General features: G+C 33.4%; 2 protein-coding genes across 3 annotated transcripts in view; one reads left to right on the forward strand and one right to left on the reverse strand.

The window, feature by feature from the left end:
• LOC108752077 overlaps positions 1–4,504 on the reverse strand; it is a 10,891-nt gene extending 6,387 nt beyond the window's left edge. For both annotated transcript variants that reach the window (XM_018492692.1, XM_018492691.1), the window contains exon 1: positions 4,420–4,504. In XM_018492692.1, the coding sequence (XP_018348194.1) occupies positions 4,420–4,431 (12 nt within the window). In that variant the 5' untranslated portion in view covers positions 4,432–4,504. The remainder of the gene's footprint in view (positions 1–4,419) is intronic.
• Positions 4,505–8,314: 3,810 nt separating this feature from the next.
• LOC108752076 (centrosomal protein of 131 kDa-like) lies at positions 8,315–11,518 on the forward strand. The gene is made up of 10 exons (XM_018492690.1): positions 8,315–8,586; positions 8,893–8,983; positions 9,092–9,164; positions 9,256–9,691; positions 9,911–10,128; positions 10,202–10,361; positions 10,454–10,710; positions 10,789–10,960; positions 11,034–11,197; positions 11,380–11,518. The coding sequence occupies exons 1-10, from the start codon at positions 8,377–8,379 to the stop codon at positions 11,516–11,518; spliced, it is 1,920 nt and encodes a 639-aa protein (XP_018348192.1). The 5' UTR covers positions 8,315–8,376.
• The last annotated feature ends 254 nt before the right edge of the window (positions 11,519–11,772 follow it).

Here is an 11,772-nt window from a genome sequence, read left to right on the forward strand (position 1 = left end):
TGTGTAAAAAAAAAAAGAGATTTTGCAAATAAGAAATGATTCATACACAAATTAAAAATAATTCGCGACAAGAAAAGCGAGTGAAAGCTGAAGAGCTGATCCCGGGTAACGCTTGTCGCCCAGATGTTAAATGGAGTAAATAATTTTCCAGTATGCTTCGTACACATAAATTGCCCTATAGAACAAGCTAATAAATAAAATCTCGTATATAAAACTATCAAATATTTCACTATTTAAAAAATTTTTAGTATAACGCCGCGACAGGATTGCATTTTACATTTATTTATTTGTAAAAGTGTGGTACAAATTTAAGTGGAAATTAAAAATATATAACATGCAGAATACACGTACAAAATTATAAAAATTATTTTAAGTCTACTAACATACGACTGTAACTAATAATCGAAACAATAAAACAATATAAAAATAATTACAAAGCGAAAATCAATGTTTAGATTAATGCAATTACTGCATTTGGGAATTTAAGAGTTTAATGATTCTCCCCTTACCCCTTCTCTCAGATCTTGAAATTTAGAAATTTAAATATATTTACAATTTCTACAAGCATTCAAAATTTGCAACGCAAATTTTTATACTTATGTTAGATTTACATATATGCCAAATAGCGAAGAACTAATTTATATCGAATCGATTATAATCTAATGATATTGAAAATGTAAATGCAATAATGCATGGCGAGACACTTACAGCAACGTATCTTTCCACGAACTTTCCACTCGAAGATGTTAGAAGTGAATTATTTCGTTAATTTACTTTAATTTACTCGGTTTATTTTAGAGGTGCATTTACTCCATACAATTTATTCGCGAATATTCGCCTCTGTCTCGTTTGCACTCTATCGTACTTCGCACTGTGAATAAGTACATCTGCACTCTTCGATCGGCGAGATTGCATCCCGACGTCGCTAGCGATCTCGAAATAATGCGAGCCGAAGGGGTGCATTATGTTTGAGATTGTATCCTTAGTCCTCAACAGGGTGGCGCTAAGGGTACGAGACGCGTGCGCAGTTTATGATCGAAAGCACTGACCTGGTTTAACCGGTCTTAACTTGTAATATCGCTTATTTATTCTGTGCACAGTCTGATTTATCGGTTATTCATTGTCCATACTAATATATCATTATTATATTTGTTAAACATTTATAATTATTAAATACGTCCACTAGAACAAGGTAATGTACGTCATATACGAATGTTCGATTCAACTGGGTGTAAAAAATTATATTTATTTATTTTTATTTTGTATAGACGAGTTATTTGCATTTTTATTTGTTGTTATCTTTCATATTTTATTTTTGTTCCTTAAGACTAAATATTTCAAAATTAAAAAATACCAGAAATTAAAGTGCAACGTTTCAAACACTTTTATGCTTTTTTTTATCTAACGATCCGAAATATTCGAAGATCTAATTAATTGAAGGAAATTATAAGAAAATTACAAAAATAATTAAACAATTAAAAAGATAAGTGGCACATCAATTTATATAATAATATGATAATAATTTAAACAAAAATAATAATTCACGAAACGTTACATAAAAATATAAAGAATTAAACAAGAATCAAAAAGAATTTAAGGTTTTGAACACATAAAGCGTGTGTTTAAAATCTGAGAATTTAGAGATTCTAAAGGCCTAAAATTGAATGTTTATCTTAACTATACGAATATCAACCTCTTCTATGTAATAACCCTTTCGCTTCCACGAACTCGCTGTGGAAGGAACTTAGTAAACATCGCAACGTGCTAACGAGCAAATAGGGAACCGCCTGCAGCTGCAACGCGAATGTACCCAGGTGCATCCCCTAACGAAGTATCGTTTAGAACCGCTGCCGTCGAGTACTACGAGAATTTTTGATTTACTTAAATCCGTCACACTCGGAGGATTTTAAAGACGTGGAATTTGGGATATTCAACGAGCCAAGAATAATGCTAAACAAATATTAACAAAACATTTCTTTTATAACAAAGCGATATCATTTTAATGCATTTGTACGTTCTCAGATATTCGCTTGAATTAAGATATTTATTTATGTTAAATATATATATTTTTTTAAAAACATAATAATTCGGTTCTGTACAGAAGCTATTCGTTTAACGGGTTATTTTTGTGTATAGATTCATTATTACTAGATATATTATTAGATTGCCAACGTTTCGTAAACATTGCAGTTCACTTCAGGGCGAGGGGCAACCTGATACTAAACCTAATTCGATTCTACATATATATTTAGAAATCTTTTCTTAAAATTATTTATATTATTTATATTAAAAATTATATATATAATCTGTACAAAAGTGTAGATTTCTTCATAAAAATTATAAATATTATAAATCATAAATATTATAAACATTCAGATGTTTTTTATAAAAAATTTGAGATTCACCTTTTCAAATTCGTTTTTAGTATTAATAAAAGTTATTTAATAAAAAGTTTATAATTGTACATACAGTTCATTTAATTATTTATTACATTTGAATTTGTTTTTTTTTTTTCATAAATTGTAATATAGAGCTAAAGTGCAAATCCGGAAGAAATCTTTTTTGGAATATTTCGGGAAATCTGGCATAAAATTGTAAATACGACTCTCTAGAAACCTCTACAATGAAACAAAAGATATGGAATTTTATGAAACGTGAAAAACGATGGTAAGGATTTTGCAGGAAAGAATCTGCGAACGTGCAGAACGACGAGAAGAATTTTGCGAGCATGCAGAACATACAATGAGGCATAGAGCGTTTTCCGAGCGAGAAAAGCATTCCAACAACGAAAAAGTAACATTCTCGCGACTCTGCTTTGTGTATAATTTTCAATATAAACAGGTCGAGAGAGAATATTTGCAAAAAGTGTATTGATTTTAAAATTTGTATCTTGCAGATTTCTTTAAGAAGATTTCAGCAACTAATGATGATACAGGGATTTCAAAATTCTACAAATCAGTAAAGCGGAATCTACGAGCGAGTAAAATAGGGTGTATTGTAAGAAGGCAATGAGGACGAGTCTATATGAGCGAGAAAAGCATGAAGAAAGTTTCTAGCAGTAGACAAAACGGATACAAGGACTTTGTGAAAACGTAAAAGCGACGAATTAGCTTTTATTGAGGAATAAAATGAACGAAGCGAATGTTTCCAATGGAAAAAATATTATAGAAGAATCTACGTACTAAAATGATAGGAAGATTTTACTGATGCTAAAAACCTCTGTAAAAAGTTTTGTTAATAAGAAATAAATAAAATATTAGTAATAATTTCACAAAGAAGATTTTAATCATGCAATATAAAATAAAATAATAAGAAACTTAGGAACTAAAAGAAATAAATAAAAGTTTTTAGAAAATATACAAAGATAAATATTAATCAATGCTTTTAAGATAATAATTATCTTAAAAAATTATCTTAAAAAATAATTATTAATAATTATTAAGAAAAATGTACATATACGAAGAGTATATGCCAATAGAAAGAATTATTACTGATTAACACAAAGAATCACGATGAAATGCTACTTTAAAATAAAAGAAAATATGAATTATAAATGAGAAAAATCTTAAATATTCCAGATCCAATTCTTTATTTATTAAAAGACACATTCGAATATGGTTCCTTTTTATTTATTATTCCCTTTAGAGATCGTGGATTGTTATAAACGACTTGAATCATAACTCTGAACATATCCACAAACTAGGACAACAGCAGTATCTCTACAACTGCTTTCATATTACAAATGAAGAAAAACCGTGTCCATTACAATGATGCGAGAGGGTTTAGGAATTTCAGGAATTATCGAGAAATATAATCCTCTCGGTATCTTAATCAAGATAGAATTCTGAATATACACACGACATAACTCAATAAAGCGAAATAAATCCTTACGAAGGCAGACGTTCAAAATTATGGCAAGGATTAATCGCGAAGGGTACTCCAAGCAAACAGAATCCTGCAATCGGGAGGTTTCAGAAAAGGCAATCTCGCAAGCACACAGAGATGTCCCAAAAGAGCGAAATGAAGCCGCGCGATTCTATGAACGAAAAAGTGAAACATTCGTGCGAACATCTCTTTATGGAGAAACGCGTATCTATCGGAAAGGAAGGAGCGGGCTAAAGGGCTCGTCCCTTCGGCCGTTCGGCCTTGTCAAGAGGGTGATGCACTTTGAGGGGAGGGGGGGGGGTGCAAACTGAGGACCGATCGTCGGGTGTCACGAGGTCACGTGAAAATAGGTCATCGAGAGGCGTCCTCTCCGCGGAGAGAAAACTCCCACGACATCAATGATTTCTCTCATTCACGATACAAATAAATAGCAATTCTCCTTTCCTCTCCCTTCCTCCATTGCAGAAGTGATTTGCAGGGTGGATGCTGCATGCGCGTGAGAAAGGAAGGAAGCTGCCGGAAGGAAATGCGTACCTCTCTTGCCATTACGTCATAGCCCTGCAGGTAAGAAACCGTCCCAGCAGCAAACGCGCGGCTTTATTCCGAAGGAACGACCACCAAGGCGAAAGGGAAGAAGGTTGCACGTCGCATTATATATCGGAGGATGCTGCTCTCTGGTCGCGCTGCTGTCCGCCCAGCTTGCTCGTGCGTACACCCTCGCAAGGTGTCTCTCTCTGTCTTTCTCTCTTTCTCTCTCTCTCTCTCTCTCTCTCTCTATCTTTCTCTCTCTCTCTCTCTCTTTCTCTCTCTTATCTTCACGCACAGTCTCCGTCCCTCTCTTCTCCTTCTCTTTCTTCTTTTTTTCTTTTTAACGGGCGCGACACTTTGCTTGGCCGACCGTCTAGGTGTCTACTTGGTTGAACTCTCACTGGTCGGATAGCGGCGAGCTGTAGTAGCTACTGGTTAGCTAGCTGGTTGACTTATACCACTGATGACAGACCGTGGAATCTTCCCTTCTTCATACGGTTGCTCCTCGCCGTTCTTGTCGCACCCGCGGCGCCGCGCCTCACTCCGTCCTACTTGCTCGCACGTACGTACGCGAGGTAGACGAGAGCGAGGAATGCACAACACCCTCCGTTATATGTATCTCGCAATTAAAGCACGGCCGCCCCCGGCCGGCCGCCCCTGTGCTGCCGTACCGCCAGGACAGACTAGACAGTGGAAGAGAGAGGGCGATTGAACGGCGAGGAGCGACGAGGAGGGGTTACGGCGACGTACGTACGTCCGTCGACGTGGACGTACCTGGCCTGACGACCGTGCCGTGCCGTGCGTACGTGCGATTAACAGGCGTGTATTTAAGATTTCACTGGCGCATACGACAGAGGCCCCCGCGAATTGTAACACTGGCTTCCTCCCAGCAATTACTGCGGCGACTCCTAGTTTTAGATCGATTCTCCTACGGTACGTACCGCCGTACGCCGCGAGGGGTCGGAAGGGCCGCTCTGCACGTACCACCCTGCACCCTCTCCTCTCTATCATCCGCCCTCCCATTTCGCCACCTCCCCAACACCGCCTGAAATCCTAGAAAACCTCGCCCCGCGAACGCCACGACAGCCGACCCCGCAACTACGTAGGAATACCACCCCCCGAGGATACAGCGAAGATTGCATTGAGAGATCTCGAGGGGTGAGATCTCTCTGAGGATAAACGCGATTCTAAACAAATAAATAAACTCGACTGATGCCCGTTTTAATGTAGACTAACTTTAATCTTGGTTCAACTTGTTCTTCATCTTTTTCTATTTTTTATAGAATTAGAAGAATAAGTTGAACCGAGATATTAAAATTAAACACATCGTTAGAAACTTATTGGGACATGAATTCGGATAAAAGAAATTTTTCCTTCGGAAATTGATGAATAGGTATTTTCTTGACCAAGAGTTGAAAGGGAAGATATCGAAGGGAAAGTACATAATCCCAGATCAAATAGTCAACTTTCACACAAGAGGGACATTTCTAAAACTATCTCTTAAGCTTAATCTACAATGTATTCTTTGCTTTCTGTTTCTTATTTTTTTACCTCATTCTTTTTTCCTTCTTTGCGGCCATTTTATCGGCAATCGCATTTCTTTTTACGTTTCTTGATTCTTCCGAAGTTTCTCAACTTTTATTTCGGTTACAGAAAACGAAAAAATTGAGTAACAGACATAAAGGCAAAAAATAAAAAATGATAAAAGTTCCTGTTTCTCTGCAAGAAACAGGAAACAAAGAGCACATTGTAGATTAATAAAAACTTTAATATTTCTAAAAACATTTCATGTATTTCTTTTTGATATTTGAAAAACTTTCAAATTTTATAAATTTTCTTTGGAAATATAATAGAATAAGAAATCTTAAAATATACATAGATATAATTTCAGAATTCGCATATATAACATGTTAAAAAAATTTTTAAGAGAGATATAGATTTTCACAGCATATTTTTAAATGTTCAGTTTCAAATCTACAATCCAAAAATCTACATATTTTGAAAAATACTAAAATTTATATAGAAACCCTGAAAAATTATATGAAGAATTTAAAGAAAAATTTTTATCAGGGCTGATATAAATATCATCTTTTGTTTAATATTCAGAGCATATTATTTAAAAACTAAAGTAATAATATATGAAATAATGTACATATTTTAATCAAATACAAATAAACCAAGAGACCACTCTGTAGTGATTTTATTACACATAGCGACAAATATGGGAAGTGGGTAACCTTTTATTTCATGTAAAACATAAAAACAATACATATATATTTAAACCTGGTCACGATCGCTTGCAAGGGAAATACACTTTTCAAAAAAATGTTGCAGATTTTGATTTTTTTATTAAAAGCGTCAAGGTTGAATGTTATTGCAATTGATAGTTAAAATAGGCGGACTCCTATACCCCTCAGAAGAAGGACTTACATAGAGACAAAATTGTATGTGTTTGGGTAGGTATGGCTGCCTTTGTGATCATCCAAAAGAGAAATACGGGAATCATATTTCTCGATAATCAATATCAAAATTAAGTAGTAGACAAAAATTCAATCTCGTCGGCATCGATTTTTTTTCAGAAAAAATTTACCACTTTGATCCAGTATGGCGACTCCTTGCACCCTTCTAAAGGGAGTGTGGGAGTCTGCCTGTTTTGGAATAAGGATATTAATTATCGATTATAACAACATTCAATGTTTTCAATAAAAAAATCAAAATCTGCAACATTTTAAAAAGCCCACCTGCCTTCAAGCGATCGCGATCGGATTTAAATATATATGTATTGTTTTTAAATGTTATGTTGTTATATTAAAGATTACCCCCTTCCCATACTTGTCGTTATGAGTAACAAAATCACTACAGTGATCTCTTGGTCTAAAAGAATTGATTGTAAAAAGATGTGTTAAGTCCGGAGATGTACCGTGCACCAATCGGAATAACAACAAAAAAAAAATAATTTTACTATTGTGCTGAAAAGAATCACTGCACCAATTTTGTTATTGTAATTTACAACAATTTTTAATATTAATGAATTCCGTTTGAATATTTTTACAACTTTTAATGTTTCCTCGTACCTCATTTTGAAGAGGAAAAATATTTTGTACATCACGTAACTTTTATTTATTTTTTTAAAGACTTTTTTAAAGAAGGATAATACAGTTACTACAAGAATGTATCAATTATAATGTATATTCTGTTTTTCGTAACAAAAATCTTATCTAAAATTTTTTATTTCTATTTCTCGCATATTTTGTCAAAGCTCATTGTTAAACTAACAGAAGTATTAAAAATTATGTATATGATTTTATAACGAGAAGGAAAACAAATTTTATGTAAAAAAAACTCACACAAATTCGAAAGTAAAGTTGTATTTTTTATATTTAAAAATAAAAGAAAGGATATATCTGAAATAAATTAATTTAATATAAGAATGTATAATATATTATTTGAAACATCCAACTTTGATCGATCTTGGCTTTCTTTATCGTATTTGATGAAAGAAAGGAGTTCGACAGAATATGTACATCGCCAATTCAAAATAAAATATTCTCACTAGTAAAGTAGTGAAAAATTATTAAACACCAACCGATGTGAGTGGATATATGCTATCAGAAATGCATTAACGGGACCCTCTCAAAATGAAATAATTTAAAAATTTCGGAAAGGGGCTTGACCCCTCACCCCCCCTCCCTAGATACGCCCTAGATGTGTTAAGCATACAATCATTTCTTCATTGCAATTCACTTGCATTTATGCATATGCGCATTTTGTGTTTCTCCGATACGTAAGAAAATTCACCCTTGTTTACAATACACGCATCGTCATGGCGATGCGTTGGGCAACATATAAATAAGTGCGTTTACGGTATCTACACGTCAATGCACATAAGTTTGTCGACCAGTTCACTATTCCGTTTATGTATTTTTTTATAATCATACAACATACGTAATACGTCAAACAAATATGGCAGCAAAGAATTTACATGACAAAAAGTGCGATTTCAATCAAAATTTGATCGAACCGTCTCGTCCGTTCGAACAGTGCAACATGATAAATAAATTGGCAAAAGATAGCAATATTGAAATCGTGGAATGTAATCCATTGGATTTACTGGCCGTCGACGTAAAATATGATAGCAATCTGGAGTCAGTAATGTGCAAATATTCGGAACAAGTGAGTAATAAAATTTAATTTTCTAAATTTAACAAACACCAATTAATAGTAACATAACTGTTGGTTATAATTTCCCACTCAACAACATAACTATAATATAACACATGTTGTATGTATGTACGTAATAATTATATTGTTGAATGAGAAACTATAATTAACAGTTATGTTATTGTTAGTTTGGTGTTTGCCGGGAAGTTAATTTTTAAGAATAAAATCTCTGATTTATTTAAGGATCATATATCGCTATTTACAAACACAATAGTTCTGTTCTATTATTAAAAATCAAATATAACTAAATAAGCGCAGATCGAACCTGAGAAAGACGCTACAAACAAATATGGATCAATCGCAACAACTTACGAAGACATAATGTCCTTCCTGGGAACGCTAGAAAATGGTACTAATGTTTAATAGATCAGTATCGTTAAAATTGTATTTAAAATTGAGAGTTCTGCTTATTTGCTTTGTAAGATAAGCTAAGTTTTATGTAATATCTTTATTGTAGAAGATACGCTAGAAAATGATATCACTGCCAATAATGCAACAATTATAGTCTCATCTTGCCAAAATCCTAGTAGGTAGGGAACTGACTTTATCTAATAACTTATAAGCGAAATATATCACGTTAAAAAGCAGACAAAAATTTTATAAGAACTGTTTTTTTCATAGATATGATGTACAGAATTTTGGTTCGATTCAACGGAATGATTTAGAAACTGCGAAATTACAAATCGAGGAAAGAAATGCGACAATAGAGTGTTTGAAAGGACATCTAAAATCCGAGCGCAAGGCAGCGTGTGACAAAATGACATCGCAGAAACGTCATCACATTATCAAGATGAAGGAGTTGGAGAATAAGTACAGAACGATCGTGAAACGCCATCAAAAGTTTATCGAACAGCTACTCGCTGAGAAGACAGATCTTACGCAGAAATGTGACTCTCTGGCGCAACAAATTAAAGAGATGGAACAAAAGATCCAACGAGATCTGAAAGTAATTACCGAGAGACACGCTGTTGAGTTGCAACGTGCAAAAGAACACATAGCAGCATCCGAGAAAATCCGGCGCGAAAAATGGTTGGAGGTGAAAACATCGAAAATCAAGGTTATCATTAATTCGTATTACGAATTATTATTAGCAAATATAATTCGCACACACAAGGATTCGCTTTTGATTTTGAAATTAGAAATGTAATTCTTCCATTTCTTTATGCAAGATATTCCATAGATAATGACAGTGCAAATAAAATTTTATACAATGTAATGATGTAAATTATACAGTGACAAATAATTAAAATTTATGCGTTGATTACTGATATAATAGGAAATGACAGTAAAAGGGTTGGAACCAGAATTGAACAATATGATGGAACAACATCAACAAGAGATACAAGAATTAAGACGTGCGCATATAAAGGAGTTACAAGATACGGAATTGCGCGCGATGCGTAGGTCGAATCAACAGCTGGAGCAATTGCGAATCGAGTTGACGGACAGCCACGAGAAAATGTTGGCTAAAGAGAAGAACATATTGGCCACAAGGTATGGGAATTCTGCCGCCTTGATTGATTTTAATATCATTTTAGTTAATTTTATATAAATTGTAATTGACTAGGTATAAAGAAAATCTGGAAGAGCAAGAAGCGCACTTTCAGATACAACAGAAAACATTCACAGAGCATTTCGAAGAAGAGAAATCGATGCTCATTGCAGAGCAAAAGAAACGTGATCGGGAAACAAGCGAGATGATACAACGAACGGAATTGCATTTTCAAGTCCGTTTTACAATAAAATTATTCTATTATTGATTTTAAAAAATCTAATCATTTAATAGTGATTTATACAATCATTGGATTTTTCTTTGCAGAAAGAAACGGAAAAATTAAAAGAACAACACGAAATTGCTAAGAGGAATTTCGAGGAAACTTTGAGAAAAGAATGGCTCGCGTGGGCGGATAATTATAAAAAAGAACAAAGCGTGATTGTCACAAGAGCGCAGGCTGCAATTCGTAACGATTGTCAAAAGGAAAGAGACAAGCAAATAGAAATCGTTATAGTTAGATTGGAAAAAGAATCTCGTGAAATGCGAGCCAAGTTGCAGCAAAGTTTTGATAATAAATTGGAGTAAGTTTACATATCTTTTCTCTAAATATAGAAATATAAAGAAAATTGTCACAATTTAATTATTGAAATTGTTTTCAGGTTAATGAATGAAGATTATGACGCAAAATTGCAAGCTGCAATTAAAAGCGAGGACATTTATAAAAATAAGTTATTATTATTGGAAGAAAGACTCAAATGTACAGAAATTCAGTTTAAAAAAACAGAAAATAAATTAAAAGAATGCATATTGAATCTCAATAATACGAATAAAGTAAATTTTATGAAAATAATTGATTAGTTAGGTATAATAATTGTCGTTAAATTGGTGATTTGTTAATTTATAGATAATCGTAAAGTTAACTGCAGAGAGAGACGATGCAAAGGAGACAGCAAGACTGGAAATTGAAACAGAGAAAAAAGAGTTAAAAGATAAAATCGCATCGCTTTATCAAGAAATAAGACAAAATAATGTTAACAGAGATCAACTTATGGCACAATTACATAGCAGGTAAAAATTAATATCTAACAGTGCAATAATAAGAAATTAATACATTAATCGATACTATAAATTAATATACTAATCTGCAAAAAACCAGTCACTGTAATGTTATAATAACTAGTTTTTTGTGGATGAGTATATGTCATAATGTACGATATATTAGATCTTATAAATATAACGTTTTATTTTAGGATAAAATTTGTAATTACTCAAAAGGTTTTAATCATAAAGAATCTCAATAAAAAACTGGATGACGTTAATTCAAGATGTGAACATTTGGAAAAATTACTGGATCAACAAAGGAAGGAATATATTTTGAAAACTTTGTAAATAACTTAATTTAAAAGATGTGTATATGTATATATACATATTGTTTCCCAGCAAACAAAATAATGTTATTTGTCTAATAATTATACTGAATATCTGTAAATAAATTTATTGCAAAAATATTATTTCGATCGGGAGTCGAATCCGAAACTCTAGCATTCCATACGAGCGTCCTAAACCTTTAAGGGGATCCTAAAGTAAAGCTCGAACTCCGACGAAGTCACCAGAAGTCGCTGTTTTTCCAGCGCACAATGATG

This window comes from Trachymyrmex septentrionalis, unplaced genomic scaffold (genome assembly GCF_001594115.1).
Source record: "Trachymyrmex septentrionalis isolate Tsep2-gDNA-1 unplaced genomic scaffold, Tsep1.0 scaffold53, whole genome shotgun sequence".
In the NCBI taxonomy this organism is placed as follows: Eukaryota; Metazoa; Arthropoda; class Insecta; order Hymenoptera; family Formicidae; genus Trachymyrmex; species Trachymyrmex septentrionalis.

Bases quoted from the DNA above. Each gene is read 5' to 3' on its own strand.
- LOC108752076 (XM_018492690.1), top strand. From the start codon at position 8,377: ATGGCAGCAAAGAATTTACATGACAAAAAGTGCGATTTCAATCAAAAT. The intron at 8,587-8,892 runs GTGAGTAATAAA...AAATAAGCGCAG, and splicing joins TGTGCAAATATTCGGAACAA to ATCGAACCTGAGAAAGACGC. The intron at 9,692-9,910 runs GTTATCATTAAT...CTGATATAATAG, and splicing joins TGAAAACATCGAAAATCAAG to GAAATGACAGTAAAAGGGTT.